This window comes from Siphateles boraxobius, unplaced genomic scaffold (genome assembly GCF_051911475.1).
Source record: "Siphateles boraxobius isolate OS27281-9 unplaced genomic scaffold, OSU_SipBor_1 68, whole genome shotgun sequence".
Classification (NCBI taxonomy): domain Eukaryota; kingdom Metazoa; phylum Chordata; class Actinopteri; order Cypriniformes; family Leuciscidae; genus Siphateles; species Siphateles boraxobius.
Genome location: NW_027509195.1, coordinates 7,799,251 through 7,822,353, shown reverse-complemented (window position 1 = coordinate 7,822,353; position 23,103 = coordinate 7,799,251). Strand labels below are relative to the sequence as shown.

The following is a 23,103-nucleotide window of genomic DNA, read 5'->3' as shown; positions in this document are numbered from 1 at the left end:
CTTTGAGAGTGTGTCAAGGTGTGCTTTTCCTCTCCTTTAATTAAGGCCAGTTTTGGACCTAGATTAAGCAGAAGATGAAGTCCTGCCTCAGTTAACTGGAAGTCATTGAAAACAGACAATGACTTGTCTCTCCACAAGTTCATTATAATATTTAACTCCAGAGTATCATCAGACAGGTTTTCTCAGAAGCTTCTCAGGAACATTTACTCGGAAACCCGACTACATCTGACTGTGACAGAAATGTCATTGTTTCGCATCAAGTGGTTATAAATGAAATGGATCGTATTTTAGAGTAAAGAGTAATCAAAATGGAATTAAAGGAGATAAACAGTGGGTAATATTTACTCTTTTCTGTAGTATTTAAATCAGGCAATTTTCTTTAAGGAGGAAAGCTTTTGCTTCTCAGTCTTACTGTACATGATAAGGTAAAGCAATAAGCTTATGCATGACATGGTGGTTCTATTCTTTAGGTCTGTTTGCTCTTTTGTTTTGTTTACATGTCAGCATTTTTTTAAAACATACTTCTGTTGCAATTGATAACAACGAGTATGGAAGTGGAACTGATATACTTCCCTATTTCAACTGTTTATTTTCAGTAGAGAGCAGTAGCCTGGCATTTAATGAGACATAATGTTTGTAATGGGAGAGGATTGACGGTTGGGGTTCATGGCCCAGGGGACTGTGTCTTTGTGTCTCTGAGTTCTCTGTTTTCCTCCGTCATGGCTAACAGTTAAACCGAGCATTGAACAATGGATGCATACGGCATTTGGCCCCAGAGTGGGAGTGAGTAATGGGGGTTTAAAGATCAGGCTTCTGCTTTTTTACAAAACAGTTTTCTTATCCTCTGCGTTTCTTTTCGTTAATTAGGTCTCGACTCATCTAGTCTGCACAGACCTCATCTTCAATTAGCAGCAATGTAATATTTTCTTTGGTGCAATATAGTCCCATACAATGCCTGTATATCTTTGTTAATAATATAATAATTATTTGTCTAATAATAATAATAATAATATATATATATATATATATATATATATATATATATATATATATATATATATACAGTAGTCAAAATTTGAAGTGGATCAAAACCTTTCATCAAAATTATAAATGAATTTTGAACAATACCAGTTCTTTTCTTAGGACAACTTTGGTTAACTTTTTTGATCCACTTCAAATGTGGACTACTGTATATATATATGCATACATTATCAAATAAATCATTAAAATATTAACTTAAATTACAATTAAATCACAATTACAGTCAGTAAATTAAATTTAATTAAGCTATTGCATTTGTCTTCACAATTGCATCTCAATAGCACCTAAAGATGACAAAAAGTGAAAGGCTACTTTGTAAGTTAATTAAATCACTTTGAATTCACCTTCTGCTACTTTAGTTTATCAGTCACTTCATTGTATACGCAGACGAGAACAAACACAGTACTATAGTCAATCTGTGCCTATTAATGAATTAACACCATCCCCCCATAACAGCCCTGTCTGGTGCTGGCTGGGCCCATAGACTGGCTGGGCCTCAACCATTTTTTTACAGTCTCACCACATGTAGTCTAACACAACTGCTTTATTTAGATAAAATCACAAATGAAGGTTCCTCCGCTGATTAATAAATATTTCTGTAGTTGTAAACCACCCATCATACTGTATAGTTTGCTCTTGCCTTACCGAGCAGCAGCAAAAAAAAACAAAAAAAAAAACAAGTCTAGGCCATAATTTAAATAAAAACTTTTAGATTTATAGGTTCAGACTTTATGTATTCAGCTTGTAAAGCCTACTCTCCTTGCAATGTAAAGTGTTTATTAGCATTGCTGACATACAACATCACCCACAAATCACTTTGGAAACAGGTTCATTTTAACTCTAAGTTACCTGATTCAGGCCTGGACAGAATTGAAGTATTAATGTGAGCAAAGTTTATGCCAGAATAAAACCATATTATTCGAGGTAACTTATATAATATTGTTTTTTACTCTGATTTATTATCAGTTACTGTGAGTTTTGAATAGAGGCAAACAATTACGTAATAAGTAACACATTCATTGAGCGGTGGTTACCTTGGAAACTACCCTGCGTTTTCCAAACTGGGAAGCGACCAATGGCGGGATTCGGCTCATACTATTATTTGCAGGATTGGGGGTGTTCACGCTGTGTACAGGCACCCTGACCTATTTTTTTACAGTCTATGACCCTGACCCGCTTTCTTGTCCTGCTTTTTTAAAAATGTATTTTATATGGTAAGAACATGTTTAGTAAAAATAAACATATATTTGTGTGGTAAATTAAAGCATATGTTACCGCTGACGTTGTATTTTTCAACCACAATGACATTAAACCCTCATATTTTATGATTTGATAATGGTATATTCCCCGCAGAAATTCAATTCGCTTTCAGTGTTCACTGTTCATGAAAATGTAGCTACTCTCACTTTTTGTCTCAAAGACATTTCAGCTATTAACTAAATTCATACGCTACAATCCAGTTTGAATTTCACCTGTTTAATGCCTACTCTGGAAACGCTGCAGTGTCGCTTCTGAGGTGAGTGATAAATAAATAAATACATGAATGAATTAATTATTCTCAAGTAGACTGAATGTCAATTTATGCTAGTCAAATGATCATTGGGTATGGAATATTCGAAATAAAAAATGAAGCAAACAAATGCTGAAAAGACATTCCAGCTGTTTAATCTTTTGGTTTAGCGGATTTTTCACATAATGTTTACAAAGTATTAAACTCACAGTTTGTCGTTTAAAATTATTATTGAGCACATCCAGTTCAAGCAAATGTTATTACTAATTCTTATATCAGTGAATGGTATCAGGATATTTGTTCGTTTGAATCGGTTCACAGATGGTCTGATGATTCGTTCAATGATTTGTGCAAAGTCTTTTTCAGCGAAGTGGTTTAAGTTAATTTTAATATTGTTTATGTAAAGGCAGATGATATTTGTGTTCTTGCCGATTATGAACTGAGATATATTAGTACAATTTATGAGAACGTTATGCCACCGTGATTCCAGGGACCGCGTGATGACGTAAATAAAATAATCCCTGAATCTTTTGCTTTAAAAAGAACTGTTCGAAAGAACCGATTCGCGGCCCTTTATTGCAGAATGTCAGTGTTGCAGCCGAACTAGGCTTTGAAAATGAATGTATAACGTTAGTCTTGTTAAAAGTGGAGCCCAAGGGCGAGTCCGGGGGTGAAGGTTTACCACACACATTCTCCGAGAGTGATTTAACCTTGACTGTAGGCAGCACTGCTCATTGAAGAAACAAAATAGCTGCACAGAAGTAGAAGTGACAGGTGCTTCCTATCTGTTTCACGTTAGTGTTTCTTTTGCACTATTTTTGTACTTAAATGACGGCTGTGGATAGAGCATATTTTGTTAATAAGGAAACTTGACCATAAGATTTTGATAGGCCTTGTTTGGAAAAATGTGCTTGTGCGTCTGCGTGCTTCAGTCACCAAGTCAAGTGAAACAGATCATATAAGATCATTTAGGAAGACAGATTGGCATTGTTTTGTTTTAATGTACACATACTCTTTATAATGTTCTGACCTCATGTTCTGACCTGATTCCACTGCAAAGGAAATTGAAAGGGATTAGTTTAGGCTTAGAGTATGTTTTTGTTATTCCCTGTTAGTTGATAGCCTGGGCGTTATCATTTCGTGTCTGTCTAAATACTGAATTGCATCATTTTGACCTTTTTGTACAGGATACGTCTTAAAGCATAACAAAAATCATGAACAGCGATTCATGTCTGTGCACTAGTGCCCCTTTTTGCCCCTCTTTGTGGTGTTATTACTAAAATTTTAATTTGAGATCGATGTTATTCTGCATTAGTAAGACATAATTTCCGTCATCAGCACAATCCGCAATTTTTTGTTTGTGCATTGTTTATGTGCAAGTGATTTGAGTGCTCACTAGGCAGTGAGCATCCAGTGAATGCATATATTTTTGAAGGGCATGTGCGCTCAGCAGCAGAATGCGGAAGTAAATCCAGGCCTAAGAAGTATTTGGATGGAGAAAAGACCCTCATCACCCCATATGTGGCAAAAGATTGTCCACTCTTTAGTTGAGTTTTAGTGCTGATGTCAGTTCTGAAATCATCCTCCATAGTGTTGGGAAATGTGGGATCTGTCTGGATGTCATAACACAGTCTCTTCATGGATGACTTCATGGTCTCCTCTATCTCTTATGGTTGTGCTTTGTGAATTTCCAGGATGACTGTTGCTCCGTACCGCAAGTCAAAATCCAATTTAGGAATTCAGTCAGTGGTGAGTAGAGGTCTATCAGCAGAGGAGGAGGGGGGGGGGGGGGGGGGGGGGGGCTTTTACTGTTAAGTAAAGTTTAGTATACATGTAATCTGTGTATTCTCTGTCTCTTCCGGAGCAAAGTCTGTTTTTCTCAAACCATACACACACACACAACCTCAACCACAGACTAGCCACTAGGTCCTAAGCACGTTAGTTTGCAAACCATGTGAAGAACCACAGCCTCTCTCTCAGTGATTGTTGACAGTCTGACTGCCTCAAGGCTCCAGTGAATATAAAATGATCATATGCTCAGCAGAGTTAAGATGATTAGAGAGAGTATCTAAGAAATTTTTGCGTCCTCAGAGTGATCTCATAAAATTTTCTAAAACCATCAAATGTTTCTGATAGTTTGAAAGAAGCGTAAAGCATAACGTCCGTTCTAGCAGGTCACGGTAGTCAAGCTCGCATCAGCTGATCCACGTCTACCTATAGGAATACGACGCCTATCACTGTATACATATAAGCTCCGTCAGTATTATCAGCAGCTATCGCGTTTCTCAGGAGCCAATTACCCTCCTTCTCTCGTCCAGTCAGGATTTGGCATTATATTCCCCCTGAATCAGACTAAAATTCTCTAAGCATGTTGTACATTAAAATTAATTATTATATCAGCAATACATTCATGCTGCTCTCCCTGCTTTTATCCATGCTAGGCTGCATGGATGCGCAGGGAGTTCTTGCCCTGAACAGAACCACCGCCAATCCAAACTGTATGCTGTCAATCGTATTTGATGATATTGGTCCTGTCCTGACAGAATTTAATCTTGGTGATTTCTTTTGGGAAAGTGTTTAAATTAGTGAATAGGTGTCACTCAGTTTCTCAATAATTGATGTGTTGTTAACAGCAAACACACAATAGCCACAGCAGAATATGATGCTGACTGTGACGCTGTTCCTTTTTAACCACATAATGTTTTATTTGAAAGGCTAGTATTTTTTGGACATTCACAATTACACATGAGGCTTTTGTATAATACTGCCAAATATAAAGTTGAAATTAATCAACTTTATATTGTTGATTAATACAATATAAATTGTATTAATCAACAACCCCCCCCCCCCCCCCCCCCCCCTCCAATAAGCAAAAAATGCTTTTTGAAACTTATAGTCTGACTGACTAGGTTTAAACCTTATTGCCTGGCCATAAGAAGCTGATGCTTCTCTCTCAGAATCTTTTTGACCACAACCCCTAGAAGTTTATTATGGACTTCAGAAATGTTTGCTGATCAACAAATATTTGTAGCCTATATTTTATATTTTAACTGCTAGTGTAAACCTAAATAGTGTCTATTGTTGACTTTTGTAATTAAGTTCTTCAAACTGCAAATCAGTTTTGATAAAGAGCATCTGTTAAAATTAATTAATAAATGTAAATATTTTATTTTATTTAGAGAAAAACATCCAGACACACAGTATGAGCATTGAAATTACAGAAATATACAATTCTGGCATGGTCAACAAATATGATCAACCATACAAACAGTTAAAAAAAAAATCTGTTATTTTTATCTCTGGATGATGCTTTTGACCCATAAGAAGTTTGCCACATCAAACGCCCACATGCATTTACTAAATACAGTTCATTCAAGTTCGGACTTCAGAACGTGACCAAGCTTCTCCCTTTTCCTCACACACTCTTCTAAATCTCCAGGTTTTTTTTTTCTCTGAGGAATGTGAGTTGTCTCTTTCCAGCCTCTCCCTAGAAAACTGCCCTCCCAAGATAAACAGCGCTAGTCCAGCCAGCCCTCCGCCCTTCCCAGAAGCCTGTGTTTTCCCTCCGGCACGTGAGAGAATGGATCTCCTCCCCTGTGTGGCACTGTGACTGAGAGTTCACTAACCCCTGATCTCCTTCTCTCTATTGGTTGGCTCAGGTGATCTTGTTTTTGTGTAACCTATTCAAATCTATGGTATTGACTTGGTTGGCATTTATAACAAACAGTTTAACCTTTTTTTAGTGAGTGAAGCAGGTGCTATTTCAGACAGTCCTTTCAATGCCGCCCACTTATAACCAGGCCTACACAGAATTCAGCTAAAACTCTCCATATTTAATTGGAAATTCTATAGTTTCTATTCTGCAGAATTTCATTCAAAAAATTGCTCCGATTCGTCAGGACCTGCTTTTAATGCCGCTTCTGAATTCGGAGGGAATTGGACTGGTATCTGTCTCTATTCTAGCCTTTGATAAAGAATAAAGAACCCACATGCAAATTGAAACCGCTTATTCAAATGCAGCTAAGTATGTAAACAGTTTGTTATGGTAGGTGACTCACCTCACTTTGGTTTTATTGAGTCATTTTCATCACTGTTTGATTAATCAGTTGATCAGCTATGTTTATGTGTGCACATGTGCGTGTTCACAGAGGGGTGTGTGTGTATTTGTGACGATTTAGTGGTGTGAAAGCCCGTTTGGGCATGTCTGTGTGCAATATGAGATGTTCGTATTTGACCCTTTGTGAGTGTGTGTGTGTGTGTGTCGCTCCGAGCCTACTCCGAGCGTGGTCTGATCTTCAGAATGAAAGATGGGCAGGAGTAGTAATCCTACACTGCTTCATAATCCTCTCTTTCAAAGACACTGTCATTCTTCAGCAGCTCAGACGAGCACCCAAACAGATCAGTGCTGACAGCGTTACCAGTGTGGCACACAGGGCAGCCAGGCTCTTAAACATTAGCATTGATCCTGCAGCATGAGCAGCATTAATGTAAACACTTCAGGAACTTGGGCAGGGGATGAAGTTACGACGTGAAGGTGGAAGATCAGAGGTCTTCATATGCATGGAGTTTGAAGATGTATATAGAAGTTGAAAAATAAACAAGATAAATCATCTTGTTGATGAAAGTGCTGCATTCAAACAATAATTACATAGCATGATTAACTAGTGTAGCCTATGTCAACAATTCAAAACTAGTTCAGACTAGAGGTGTTTTAATTCATGTTAATGTGGAGGACTCTGAATACCATACGTATACCCTATGTTTAAACTATATAATAAATAAATTTGACTAAAAAAATCGAATTGGACTGTTAATTAAAACACAGTCCGCTGTGTTGCATTTGTTTGTTTTTTATCAATTTATTTAAATTTTGTCTAGTTTTATGTATTTTGCATTGATGATAACAGAGACTAAAACTAGGACTGCAGAATCAGATATACAAACTGTGAACAAAACATCGCGAGCGCTTTCTTACCATTTTGAATATCAATCATGCTGATCGCTTTCTGCATTCGTGACGGCTAATGTAATGAAAATATTCGCAAATTGAAATGCTCAGGTAAGGTGACGTAAAATTATAACAGCCTCAGTATAAGGTATATATCTGTATATTTTTCTATTAAAATTTATTATAAATATAATATGTAGTGGCGTAATATGTAGTGGTAGGGCATGTGTTGCAACAAAAATCCTTGTTGCTTATCATCGTCTTTATCACAGTTTCACGGTTTTCAGTGAATGTAATCATTGTTTATAGACAGTAAAATGTTGCAACCTTGCACCTTGAGTTTAGCCTGCATTATTTTCACAAGCCAGGGGTGCACATCCGTGTTGCAAATGTGACATGCAACTCAATGTGCAGATACGCTTCAGGTACCTGTATAGGCGGTTTTCACGCATCGTCAGAGTTTATTAAATTATGCAACAATTAATCGTCATTCTGTCAATAACACCCCTATATTTCAGACTTTTGGTAGCATCTGCTCGATTCACTTCCCTCAAAACAGATAGAGAGCGCCAGCCATTCCCATAGAGATCTGTTACCATAGCCACAGGCATACATTCTGTGGGTATTGTGTTTACGGTGGGACTCAGGTATGCCCCCATGGCATGAGAGTGTTGGTTTCAAAGGCAGCCAAATGGAGAGGGATGGGGTAAGAATCCACACCTGGACTTGACTGAATGAATAGACCCAAAGAGGAGGAGCTATTATGGTCAGACTTATTTATTTGTTGTGCATCTGGATGGCAGAGGTTATCTGTTTTCAGGAGAACATTCACCTTCACACAATGGTGGTCCGCCAAACCAAACTTCATTCAACCACTCCTTAAATAATCCGGTTAATCATACTTGAAAAATGGAGAGGTGGAGTCTCCAAAGTGAGTTTGAAGCGTGTTACACTGGCGTGTAAGTGAAAATGAAGTGTTGTTTCACAACTTTCATTCTTTTCTGTCCTCCTGAGTTGGATACAGTCCACTCCCTGCTCTTACAGGATTTTACGGGATGACCTTGTTTTTTCCCAGACTCATATTCTGAGAGCCGAGAAACCACAAACTGTTCTTAGCAGTCTGCTTCCAAGAACAGAAACAGACATACTAGATGATTCTCTCCAGTTTTTCTCAGGTAATTTCTTCAAGACCTTCCTGTAATTGTCCAACCGAATGATGGGATATACTTATGACCACCACTGCTTGTCTTTCTTTTTTCTGGAGCACTCTGTTTACTTTGATGAAGCCGACAGACATTCTTATATCACTTCCTCTCGTAGTCTAGGTGTAATGTGGGAAAAGATTATTAAGAAGTGTTTTGGGAAATTACTGCCACAAATATCCTGGAGGTGACCTCCAATCGGAAGCACAAGCTCCAATGGGAAACCACTCGAGTTGAGACCAAGAATAGGCTGTGGTGGAAATATGGTGGAAGCATGTACTGAGGTGCATGAATGAATTAATTTGGTCATGTGTCCGTAGGGAAGTGTCGTGCTTCCTGCTTGTATTTATCCAGCCCTGCTCTGTCTGAGAGAGTTGGCTGGGAGGAGCTATCCAGGAAAGAGGGAGGAGGACAAGTATTTGAGTTGCCATCTCAGTTGCGCTCACACACACAGACTCACACACACATTAACTGGAGCGCTGCTGACTCTCTGCTGAGCTCTGTTCTTCTAAAGGATCTTGAGAGCTTCGTCCTGCTCTCGGAAAACTTGTCCTGGTAAGTTAAGCAACCCGTAACAGAGTTATGACAGTAATCTATTTACTAGTGGACTTGTCAAATTCTTTCTGAACTTAGTTTGTGTTTACTATGAGATATCTGTTGAACTCTGGCTTTGTAGTTTGTATTAGTTTTTTTTTATCTCTTTGTCTTTTTAAGATTTTATTATCAGCAATTGTATTGACAATAACAGTGAAACTCGTGTATAAGACTTGTCCTCTCATTTCATCATTATTTATGAAGGATGTGAGTCTCTAATGAGTCTAATTTGAGCATGCTGGGACTGGACTAGTACGTAATGGTTGTTTATATGGGATCTGTAAGAATCGTGTAAGTGTATGGGTGATTGAGTTCAGGTTTTAGGCAAATAAAATAGAGATAAACTCCAGGTTTTACCCCCATCTCATTAGGGCTTTTATTATATTAGTTAAAACAGCTTTGAGCTCAGTTGTTAGATTGAGTTGGTTTTTGTGGGTGGTAAATGTTGTTTTGTGACATTGTTAGGAATACACCTAAATTAATATTCTGGTGAATATTTATTTATAAAGCTGATAATTATTTTCATGTCATGGCTGTTTAATATATTGGATGATATTAAAAGTTTAACTATTTATTTCTTTATACTTTATACAATTTTTTTCTAAATACATAAAAAAATTGGTGAATGTAGGAATCATAACATTATAACTATAAAATGTTTTAACATTATTATCAATACAAATAGTTTAATGTTATGGCCAATAACCATTAAATGACATATATTAAAAGTCTAAACTAATTTCTTCAAATATAAAAAAAACACAAATGATTTGTTTTAAATGCTGCAAGTAGGCATCACAGCATTTTTATGTACAGTATAAAAAATGGACAGTCGTTTCGAGATTTGCTAAAAATTACATTTAACAATGTTATTAAATTATAAGTGATTTTAAAGATTAACTTTAAGTTAGCTTTAGATGACAGCAAATGCTGTCTAAATGTAAAAATAGAGGAAAGGAGCATGCTAAATTAAGAATTCAACATTGAACAAAAACGTGATCTGATACATTGTGCATCCCTTATATGGATGGTGTCAAAACAATAGTGACTGTGAAATGAGGAACTGAGTGTATGTAACAACAACTTTGAGGGATTTCTGTGTCATATTGTCTGCATATTCATGAAGGAAAAGATCTCTATCTTATCTATCTCCCTCTCTCTGAAATCCATTAACATTCCTGGCTTGGTCAGGTTAAACTGGGTTAATAGGTGACCTCTGCTTATGTGTGTTTAGAGGCTGTGTTTGTGTTGTGCTCTAGTTTTTTTTAACGTAGTTACTAGTTGTTTGTTATTCTTGTGTGTGTGTGTGTGTGTGTGTGTGTGTGTGTGTGTGTGTGTGTGTGTGTGTGTGTGTGTGTGTGTGTGTGTGTGTGTGTGTGTGTGTGTGTGTGTGACTGTGGGAAAGCGGAATTGGTAGCTGCGGTGGAAGACGGTAAAAACAACACTCTGGGCTGAGGCTTAAACCATCTCATCTTTGTGATTACATACTGTGCCCACACATATGCTTTTGTGTGTCTGTTTCTCTGTTAGCAGACACCTAGGCTGCAATTCTGTGCAGATGTAAGTGTGTATGTTTAGTGAGTGACATATCTCTGCATTACTTTGTCAGGCCTGAGGCAGGCCACAGGGTCAGGGTCCATTTAAAGGACCTGGGGGTCATGGATTCCTGAGATGAGTCTGACATGGACAAGGTTGCCATGGTTGTAATTAAGCGATGATCAGGCCATTTTGCTTGATCGGTATGACAGCAAGTTGCATCTCTCTTTTCATCTCTGACAGTGCTGTGAGGATGTTGCCAAGGCAATTGATCAGTACTGGAATAAGAGTTTAAAGTGTCCTCTGATGCCACAGCTGGTACTGCAGAGCTTCATCTGGGGGAAACGGTAAATCACTAATAATCGTGTAAGTGACAGATCACCCGGGCCTCTGGGGTCAGATACATCTGCGCTGCGTTTAACCCTGGTCTGAAAACTCCAGGGATCTGATTTGATCTAATCTGGTTTTCTATGATTTGAAGTTTTAAAGTGATGGACTAAGGGAAATGTGGAGAATTTATGGTAACAGTGAAGCTGGCCCATGACGGACAGATGGACTTTTTGCTCTCATCTGATTATCTTATTATAGTCAACATGAGAGATGGAGGAATAGACCGATCACATTCTCTGCTTGTTTCCTTTCTAACACGCCTCTGTGACACATAACCATCATGATGTTATCCTACTTTTGTACTTTTTTCTGCTAATGATAAATTGGTATTTTGGGCATGTTAATGAATCATTTTAACTTAAAGGGTTAGTTCTCCCAAATGAACATTGTGTCATCATTTACTCAAGTTGTTTCAAACCTGTATGAGTTTATTTCTTCTGTTGAACACAAAAGAAGATATTTTAAAGAATGTTGGTAAAGAAACGGTTGATGGTAGCCATTGACTTACTTAATAGGAAAGAAAATACTATGGAAGTCAATGGGGACCGTAAACTGTCTGGTTACATACATTCTTCAAAATATATCTTTTTTTTGTTCAACAGAAACTCAAGTTAGGTTTGGAACAACATGAGGGTGAGCAAATGATGATTTTTAGAAGAACTATCCCTTTACTAACCTTATGTTCGTCCGTTTTAAGATTATCCATACTGGATTTTAGGATTTCTCTCCAATTTTTCTTTGTGTTATTTATACCTTTTTGGCATAAAATCTACATCCCCTAAATGATATAAATATTATAGAAAAGATATACAAGATATATAAGATAAATCAAATATTTGATTAATACAATTATTCATCATCATAAATAAAATCATTCATAAATGAAATAATATTAGGGCTGCAACAATTAATTGTTAATAAAATAATGTGTTTGTTTTCTTTTTTTATAACTTTTAATACAGTGATTTTAAACTGCTTTTTGGCTTCAGATCTGCTGACAAACGGTTTTCTTTTTAATAACGTAAGGCTTTTTTTTTTTTTAATTCACATGATGTATAACAGCCTACGTGGATACATTCACTATATTTGTTGTCAACCTTCGATTTGCACAATGGTTGGGCACTGGAATAGCATGTTTTTGTAAATTTGTAAATGTAATTTTTATCTGATTAACCAAAGAAATACTTGACAGATTACTTGATTATCAAAAATAATTGTTATTAGGTACAGCCCTATATATTATTTACATTTGTATATTAATTATAAATAAATAATTCTAAAAATGCTATAATCATTATTTTAAAACAACAGAAGTCTGTTATGCCCTCATTTAGTTTGGTAAACTGTGAGTGTAAGAATTGGCACTAAGGGCAACTGTATTTATCTGTATTTAAACTACATTTATCTGTAGGGATCCACATGTTGGCTGTAATAATAAATGGGAGATGAATGATGATATTATCCTGAGGGCTCATTCAGACATTCAATGTTAGTTGTATCCTGGTCTAGCTGTGGGACGTTTAGTACAATACCAGGCTCTGTCTAATGATGTTGTGTTGAGAGGTCATCCTGGCCTGCTGTGGACGGAGGGGAAACAGCTGTGCTGTGCGTTGCCACACATTGAGAAGAGAAGGCTGTTTAAAACTCTTTATAACCGGCTGTTCCCTCGCCGATAGAGCTTTGTGGTGGTTATGGATGGAGGCACTGTGAAAGGTTATCAGGCTAAAGGCTTGAATCCTTTGGGGCGTCTTTATCGCGGTCGCGGAGGTGAGTTGAGTGAGAGGTGTGACTCTGTCAGTGCAGTAAAAGCCGTCCGGGAAAACCCTTGGGAATGATTCTAGTTAGCTTGTACTTACACCTAACACCTACCGTGTAGTGCAAGAGGTCAAATCTTTAAGTGAACAGTCCCACAAATGAGGTTCATCTGTCGGCCACATCCAAACAAAGCTGTTACTGCTGAAACAAGCCGTTCTCAATAAATCAATTGAGTTCTGTCACATTAAAGCACTAGAAATTTATAACTAGTTGTTGCTGAATAGGAGTGCTCGTCGAAAATTCATCTTATCTGACTCTCCTTATCTGCAGAGGTGATGTTTGCCTCACCGTGACTCTTTATACACCTGGTTGTGATGGTCTCCGCCTGAGTTGGATTTACACATTTCCTCTCTCTTTTCCAACTTCCTCTCATGTTGCCAGTTTGGAGGGATTCCTGAATTCCGTCATTACTCATAGTGACGTCAGATCTTCTGCGCCCAATCCTTGCTCAATATCTGAGAAGATTCACAGGAACTTCCTGGAATATTGACACGTTAAATCAATGATGAAAAGCATGTAGTGTCAGCCTGTGAGGAACAGGAACGTAACTCTAACATTGCACAGGTGACAAAGCCTCAGAGTGAATCCCTTCGGGCTGCTAGGAGCAGGAAATGTTGGTTTTGATCTGTTTAGAGCTGTCAGCATCACCATTTCTATTCTTCCCTTCCATAGCAAAGCACAGTAACTATACATTTAGTTTTTTTATGACTGAAATTTGGTCACTATGATCTACCCAGTGACAAAAGTGTGAGAATTGATAATGAATGAATCAGAATTCAATACAAAGCAATATATGTTGAGTCCTTCATTAAAAACAGATGAAAAAAAAATGATTTCATCTTGTTTTTAAAGCATGTTTTGTTTTTAAAGCAAGTTACATTTTTGGCACATAACACATGTGCTATGAACATGATGCCTCAAATTGTGCATTTTGTTGAGGAAAGAATGTGACGTCATGTTTCTAGCTAAATTTGTCCTATTTTCTACCTGGAAGATGATAAAACATGAATCATAAAAAACAGAATCATAGAGAGATTGGGCTTTTTTGATTTGAGTCAGTAAGCTACCTAGCAACCCCCCAGAACAACACCTTAGCATCCACATAGCAATGGACTGAAAAAATCTTTGAACACCATAGCAACACCTTGATATTGTGATGATGAGATATTCTTTGGCTAGCAACACTCAAGTTATCTTTAGAAAACTTAATTTCTTTGGTATTTATTGTATTACATGCATTACATGCCTTTGGAATATTGAAGACTTCTCCTTTAAAATATAACAATTTATCAACTATCTCACTCTTTATCTGTTTTTCAGATGTCTATCCTTGCCCACATCTCTGTCTCTCGCTCCCTCACTTTCTCTCTTTCATTTTCTATTCCTTGTTCTTTTTATTTTCCCCTCTCACGTGTATCTCTCATTTTGGGCCTGTTGTCGCAGCAGTAATTGATAGATATCCTTAAAGTAGCAGATCCCTTTCAGTCACAAAGAATTCCCCTCTAATTACATTGCGGAGTTTCTTTCAGCCAAAATTAGTGAGGTCATTTTGTACTTTGTCCCTACAGCTGTAGACCGCCGCTCCAATGGGTTTTAGGAATAGCTTATTTGCATCACATTTTCCTCTATGTAGTGTACTGTCATTAAATCATTAAACACTAATAAAATGAACATTGGAAATTATACATCTATTCGAGTTTAAAAACACCCACAAAAACATCACTGTTAGATGCCGTGCTCAAGCCCTTAGCAAACATTTTCCATTCACGTTTTTGCAGCCCAACCAACAGTCCAGTACACCACTAAACACTGTGGGGAACATTACATCAGCTCTCAGAAATCAAGACCAAGATCTTTATTTTGTGCCCAGAAAGGTTTGCTTTGGAGATGCCTGTGCGTTTCTGTGGTTGTGGCAGTCTGCCGTGGGTGTGTGTGCCTCTAAGTGTGTGTGTATTCCTGGCTCTCCCCACGTCCTCAGTGTTCCGGGTCCAGTTGGCTCAGCGCTGAAATGCTTCTGTTATCTCAGTCAGTTCACACCACGCTTGTGCCCAAAGCTGTGGGCTGTTCGTGCCACCCTCGCTGCTGTGGCCCTCACATTCCACTGCGTGTCTGCTTCTGTTAGGGATATTATTTTACAGGAGAAGTAAACACTTTCATAGTTTTTTTGGGATCACTGTGTGCTGTAAGATGAATATGATTTCCACTCCTCTTGGATATATCATTGCTGTAAACAGTGGATCTCAGCTGTCAGGTTGCAACCCATATTTGGGAACCAAGTTTTTCTCATTACAGTCTGCACAGGAGAACTGTATTTTTTACTCATTCAAAGATCAGATTAAGTCATTATGTACAATATCGGTACCCATTATATTATCGGCCCAACACTCTTGATTTAATAACACTGCAAAAAATAATCTTTAGGATATCTCAAAATAAATATAAATTTTTCATAAAAGTTCATATAATATGATGCCTGAATTCATTTGTAGCATTTAAATAGACTTTTAGTGTATTTGTTTTAACAAAATATAGACTTTTAATATCGCCAAATTAAATGTTATCAGACAGCCATACAATGAAAATACTGGTATCTGATGACTTAACAAGCCTAGAATTTCTGCTAGCTCTCATTAGTTATCCATATTTGTCTCTGTAAGCCCTCATGCTTGTGGTCTAGGGATGCACCGAAATTCTGGGCCGAAACCAAAAATTCTAGAAAAAATTCTCTTGGCAAAACAAAATATATAATTATGTATATATATATATATGTTTTAGCATGAGGGCTTATATATATATATATATATATATATATATATATATATAATTTTAAATTAGCTAATTGTTAACAGAAACAAGTATACTAATACATAGAAATTTCATGTTGGCACATTATTTGAGCGGACTTTGCTTTTCCGATGAGCGGTACATGAGTGCAGCGTTCTGGGCTGTGAGCAACTGCACGGAGCGCACGTGCATAGTGGGAAATATTGAGCAGAGCGTCACACCGCGCAGTGATAACGGCTAGAGTTAGAGTGAATCTTTCTGGCCAAAAAAACCCAAAATGATTGAAAGGAATGGGAAAGGAATGATGATCCATTTTGGTTTTTGGACACTAGAGCTGCCTCACCCCTAGCAGCATAGCAGGATCCTGAGCAACTGTGCTTTCTATTAAAAGCTTGGCCATTGAGAGACAGCTGTGTGTGTGTGTGTGTGTGTGTGTGTGTGTGTGTGTGTGTTTGTGTGTTTGTGTGTGTGTGTGTGTGTGTGTGTGTGTGTGTGTGTGTGTGTGTGTGTGTGTGTGTGTGTGTGTGTGTTTGGTGTGTGTGTGTTTGGTGTGTGTGTGTGTGTGTGTGTGTGTGTGTGTGTGTGTGTGTGTGTGTGTGTGTGTGTGTGTGTGTGTGTGTGTGTGTGGATCATCAATTAAATGCACCACAGAATTTGACCTGGATAAGCATTTATTCCAGTACTCTGTCCATAAGCCTCTTATAAGACACAATAACAGATAGATAGAAGCATGCCAAGCATGTTTAAATGGTTCTGTTTCCATAGGAATGGAAACACCACAACACTAGAAATTTCTCAATGCCAGTGCTAACCTACTGTTAACTTACCTGTCACTCTGCTGTTTCAGTTTCTTAGCCATGTATGAGATGGAGTCACGTATCTGAATGGTTCAAAAACCAGAATGGAATCATTAGTAGGAACAGTTATAGTGTTTAATTGTGTATCCAAAGCAAATAACCCTGCAGGGTCATTTCGACGGGGACCCCTTCACAAAATTTAGTTCAGGGCCCCCAGAAGTGTAGGACCAGCACTGTTATTCTTCTAGTTTTTTTTTACCTATAGCCAAAGTGCAATATATGATCAAACTACTTGTGCTACAAACCTGTGTGTTTATAATTAGAACAATACATCAAAACTATTTGGTAGGATATACTAGTTTGCAATATAAAACAAGAAATAAATTGAAGCGAATGACACCGAAAGCCAGACAAACAAATTAGGTATGTTTGATTTGAAGCAGTGCCGAGCAGAATTATCGGTGTAAAAGTACCGCAAGAGTGATTTGTATTTTGAATCTACAATGGCCGTGCCCTTACAAATACTGTAGCTGTGCCCACTCTTACGATAAAAATAAGACGGATACATTAAAATTGCACAATTTTGGCAAAGCCTTTTTATTATAATAGTGTTATAATAACTTTTTATGTAAAAATGTCAAAAATACATATATTTAGCCTACATGACATGTTTCTTTTTTGGAATACAAACATTTACACGGAGGCTGTCATAACCTGTTCCTCAGCATTTAATGAATATATATATATATATATATATATATATATATATATATATATATATATATATATATATATATATATATATATATATATATATATTTATATAGTGCATAGGTTTATCAAAATGTACCTTCATATCGAATGAAAACAAAGCACAAAGCTTATTGCGAAATAATGGATGAGAGATTTGCATGCTGCAAATAATGTTTAGTTCATGCATCAACTGAAAACAGCATAAACTAAAAGATCGATTCTTGGGGTTTAAGAATCGATATTGGTTCATCAAAATGAGAATTTGAGGAAAAAATTGAGTAATCAATATTTTTAACCCAGGCTTAGCTAATAATTATCATAACATTAAAGTTCAATGAATCTCCACTTGAAACCTGTTTTACTTGCGTAATGTGAGAAAAACAGAATATTTGAATTTGAAACAATAGCAATATGTGATTATCCATTAGCCTCTGTAGCCTAAGTGACGGCAGCAGAAAAGGAAAGTCGTTTCAAAGGAAGAGCAAGCTACTACATTTTGACCATTTACAAAGCCTTACAATTTTATTATGTGGAAGAACATGCACTGATAAAATGTTCACAATAAAACCAGGAACATACATTAAAAAAGGAAATGGGGTCAACTTTGATTTCATGTTGAAAATAATTGCATTGTAAGCCAATGAGCTCATTTAAGCAATTTAGGCTATTTATTGTTAAGACTTTTGGGCGAATGTCAGTAAGGTTATTAACAGTTTTCTCTAAAGACGTTTCACACTGTTCTGTGATTAAAGTTTAAGACTTTATTTAGGTTTTAAAGTGAACTGTTGCTTGGTAAGAGAATATGTCTATCTTTTTTATTGCACTGAGTCTTTTCTATCTTATTAGTGGAAGAAAGGCAGGGGGAGCGTAATGAGGATGAGGGGCCCAGACACAAAGTCATGCTATAAAAAGATTAATTAAAAATGTGTATTTGACTATAATGGTGATGATGGCGAGAAATGGCAAGGAACAAGCCTCTCAGCGCTCTTGATGATGTAATCCAAACCTTTAATGCAGTAACAAAAAGGAGTATGTGGAAGGGAAAAATTGCCTTCACTCCCCTGATACCGAGGATCAAGAGAATATGAAAGCATTATAAGTTGTGAAGACAGAGAGAGAGTGCGAGAAGTGTCTAAATTTGAGCCAGAGCCAATTTGAGAGCAACTCTCTTGTCTGTGTATAGTCTTACAGTAAGAGAGAGTTTTACTATATTATATTAAACTAGCTTGTCTGAGTCAAGCTGTGTGGATGCTCATAAGTGTTTCGGACAGATTTAAATAAGTCTTGGCTTAGATCTAGGCTGAGACCAGAATATAAAACATGATAATCTGCCTATAATGTACTCTAGAGACACTACACAAAGTGCATTTGTGCGCTTATGAACACTGAACAAGTGAAAAGCAGGACATTTAAATATTTTTATAAGACGCTACTGTTTGATGTAATTGAATGTAAAAGATTGCAGCTGTTCTTTAGCTCTGCTCTTTTCTTTTTTGTTTCTTTTCAAAGAATCACATTTGAATGAAAATTCAGTAGGAGTGTTTGTTGTGAGTGGGGGGAAGGGTGCGATTGGTCAGAGTTCCAACCCTCGGCCAATCGGAGATCATCTGCTGGCTTACTCCTTTCTCCTCTTGTGCTTGCAACACTTTTCTCTTTCCTGATTGGCTGCTCACACATGCAGCATCTGGCGGCTTTAACAGTGTAGTGGGAAGGGCCAGACAGTGCATTAAAACCAAACGTCTGCCCCCATTCGCTCTAGAGTACACCGGTATCTGTTATGTGTGGAGCAGAGGGAATGAAAGGAGGTCCTCTCTTTGCCTACCCATGTCTGACAGCATCTCTCTATCTCTCTCTCCTTCCTCTAGGAAAACAGTGCAGGATTACAAGAAAAAGAGTTTCAGGTTTTCAAGGAGGGTTTTACAAGTCTGACACATCTGGAGATTGAAAGGAAAGGACTGAGCCGCCGTGCTTCACCAGAACTATTCTGCTAACCTTTCAGCTGCGAAGAGCTCACTTCAGGATCTGCCCGTCCTGGTGGGTCACTCAGCCGGACTGATGTGGAATGCGACCCTTTATGACCCCATCCCATGGGCCTCTATTCAATGAGCCGGACTCGGGAGAGAGCAGATAATAGAGGCGAGAGGCCGGCACACAAAAAGAGTGAAGTAACAGCAGCCGGAGTGTTCAGGCTGGTAAGAAAGTTAAAGAGGTTATTGAAGGTGGGAAAAAAGAGCTTAAAATACAAAGGAGAAGGAATAAAGAGACCAGTGACTACAAAAGTCTTTCTTGGGACTGCAAGACATTCTTAATCGCAAAGAAAACTTTGACCCTTAGTCATTTTACCTTTTAAATTCATCCCACTGCTACCCATCATGCCAGTGGAGACCCTCCGTCCTACAGATGGCCGTCTTACTGGGGGTCCCTTCACCTCTGCCATGCCTTTCCGTATCCTCAATAAAGGCCCCGACTACTTCCGCAGAGCGCCTGAGACAGGAACATGGAAGCTGAGTGCAGTTGAGCGCCTGGAAGCGGACAAGGCCAAGTACGTAAAGAGTCAGCAAGTAGCACTCACTAGACAAGAACCTGTAAAACCCCCAATCATCCGCAAACCACTGTTATCACCAAGCATGATGATGCAATGCAGAATAAACACTCCACCAGCGAGGAAGATTACCCGGCGGCTACTTGAAGCAGAGAACGGACCGGACCATGGCATGAGCAGAGGACCACAGCTCAACCTGGAAGTACTAAATAATCTAATCAATGTCTGCGATGGGCCACTTGCATCCTCCCCTACGCCTTCCTCTCCTTCTCCCTCAGGCTCCTCTCCCTCTTCTGGGGGTCACAGTGTTGGTAGTGGACAATCTGCAGAACCTCAGCACTATACCAGCTTCAAAGCACACCTTGCCTCAACGCCCAACTCTTCTCGCACTTCCTCTCCTCTTAACAATCAATCATCACCTGCAGAACCCAGCCGAAGGCCACCTCCAGTCCCAGCCAGAGCTCCCAGATTGGTACCACAAGGTAGTTACGGACCGCCCAACTCTGTAACTGTGCGGCGGGTGGATGTGCGGCCGCAGGCCGAGAGCAGAAAACCTAAAAGATTGCCTCTACAACCCAAACCTAGACAAACCCAAGTAGCTCAACCACAGATAGCCCAGCCACAGGCGCCTCCCACACCTCCCACTAAGCTGCAACCTTCGGCAGCACACCCTCCATCCCCATTCATACCCACCAGCCCACTGTTTCTGCAACCTGGCATTCTACCCCCCGCTTCCCCCGCGTTCACCCGCCTTTCTTCTGCCAGCTCTCGAGGGTCACGTCCAGGTTCAAGCCGGAAGCACCCCTCCCTCCATCGGTCCAAGTCAGACTTGAGCGACCGCTACTCTCGGGCCACAGCTGACCTGGAGCGTTTCTTCAACTACTGTGGGCTGGACCCAGGTGAGGTGGAAGGAATGGGTGGTGTGGAGCGTTTCGCCCGGGCCAATTCGGACATTGTTTCAGTCTCCAAGCTCCGCAGCGTCAGTACGTCTAGTTCAGAGTGCAGGGATGGTGGGGATGGACGGCAAGGGGAAGAGGAAGATGACGATGGGCCCATCAAGCCCAGTGAGCGGGTTCCTTACGGTATCTCAGTCATCGAGAGGAATGCACGTGTCATTAAGTGGCTCTACGGTATCCGACAAGCAAGGGATGCCTCACAAAACATCTCCAATGTCTAGAAGCTTCTCTCTGGCTGTCTACCAACCCAGGACTACCAGACATAGACAATATAAATGGAACAGAGGTTTGTTATAGCATCCAGTTGATGTCTATCACACACATCTAATATTTATTACGTTCTTGTTTGAAGGCTGTTTGTATTTGCCTTACTAAAAGGATAATGTTAATGATGTTTGTTACATAAAATTTACATGGACATCCTGTTGTTTTTCGAGTGTCTGCAAGAATGATGTACCTCCAAATGCGGAATACTACAGATTCTCAGCACTGTGACTTTGATACATTTTGATTTAAGCAATAAGACTAATGCTAAAGGCACTAAAAGTGATTGAATGGATGCTGATTTTGATGAAGAAGGTAGCAGTCGATCTGCCGTGCTGGTGCTGTTCAGGTACAAAGTCTCTATAAAACAGCAGTACTGTGGGACCCGTGGCCTAAGCTAATTCCTCTAGGAACCATTGTGTTTGTAGTATTGGAAATGAAGCAGGTACTTTCTAGTTTTAGAAATCTTTGTATTGGTTGAAGAATTGAAGAATGATTGAAGCTATTTAGGATGCTTGTGTTTATGAGGTCATCATTTGGTGTCGATTGTAGTAAGACCTCAGGGATATGTTTAATAAGCCACACCTAGAACAGACACTACAAAGTCCTACCAGTACACGCATATAGAAACTGAGATGCACACAAACCCCTGCTCACACACATTTGCTCTATAGGTGTCAAATTCACAAGTGCATCAGAGGTTTGGTGTAGATGTTTTTGAAGGCAAGACTGTGATACTGTGAAGAATTCAGAGCTTCCACAGAGGCACTGCTCCTCTGCAAACATGACTGATAGACTGTTATTGTTAAATATATGTTTAGACATTCAAAATATAAGCATGTGAGAGCCTCTTGTCAGCATGCACATGTCGATGTACAGCTGTATTATGTAGCAAAGCACAGTTGTACAATGTGCACTCAAACATGCATTCCAAAACATGGACATACATTCCATTCAGCTTAATGTTTATGTATGATTTGTGTGGGTTTCGTTTGTTTGTGACTGTTCCTTCTGCCTGTTTCTATGTTTTGGAGAGGTTATGTTATAGGCAGTTGTGTAAGACAGGTTAAGTGTGAGAGCTGACAGAACTGAGAGAGAGTGTTTGGCTCAATACTCTCAGGGTAATCAAAGCTGTTAACTCTGTTAACAGAGTTTTGCATTTTAAAGTAAAAAAGAAAAGCCTTACAAATTATTTTGATGGAATTTGATTGAACATGTGCATATAGACAAGTCATATTGAGGCCACACAAATGTTTACTTTTGGTTGACAGTCTTTAAGATAATGTTTTGCTTTATTAAAAGCGAAATAATCAAGATTATTTTTTTTCATAGAATTGTGCAATCTAAATATAGCCATAAATGCATGAAAAGGTAACGCAAAGCATTTGAATACATTAAAATACATTGCTCTGCAGTACATTCAGAAATAATACACACAAAGGTACAAACCCTCTTACACTTCAGCACAGTAGTTATTAAAGTTGGAGGGAAACATGGTGGATCTGCTCGTTCTCTGAAGTTTACAGTTGACTCAGAAAGAGTCGAATGCAAAACCGGTCTTTTGAAGATGTCAATAAAGAGATGATGTTTTTGAAAACAAGCTGTGATTTCCTTATTTTCTGTATGATTAATTTGAGGACTTTAAAACTTTACCTAGATCTTCTACAGGAAAAGACATTTTAACCCAGGCTGCAGCACTTTTAAAAGCCACTTTACATGAGGAACCAGTTGAAGACGTTATTTTGTCCCTTGAGACAAAGTGTTGAATATGGCATATACAGTCCAAAACAACACTGGATCCCATTGTATGGACAATTAAAATAAAAAACATGCAGGTGCTGGTCATATAATTAGAATATCATCAAAAAGTTGATTTATTTCAAGAATTCAACTTAACAGTTGAAACTAATATATATTATATAGACTCATTACATGCAAAGTGAGATATTTCAAGCCTTTATTTATAATTTT

At 38.4% G+C, this 23,103-nt stretch overlaps 1 protein-coding gene across 2 annotated transcripts; it reads left to right on the top strand.

Moving 5' to 3' along the window:
• The first annotated feature begins 2,411 nt into the window (after window positions 1-2,411).
• Window positions 2,412-22,729, top strand: LOC143722796 (protein FAM110A). 2 transcript variants are annotated; one of them, XM_077214370.1, is made up of 2 exons: window positions 2,412-2,557; window positions 19,236-22,729. In XM_077214370.1, exon 2 carries the CDS (start codon window positions 19,743-19,745, stop codon window positions 21,087-21,089), a length of 1,347 nt encoding a protein of 448 aa, XP_077070485.1. In that variant the 5' UTR covers window positions 2,412-2,557; window positions 19,236-19,742; the 3' UTR covers window positions 21,090-22,729. The 2 variants fall into 2 exon arrangements, with proteins under 2 accessions (XP_077070485.1, XP_077070484.1); XM_077214369.1 differs by lacking the exon at window positions 2,412-2,557 and adding an exon at window positions 9,073-9,256.
• Window positions 22,730-23,103: the final 374 nt, after the last annotated feature.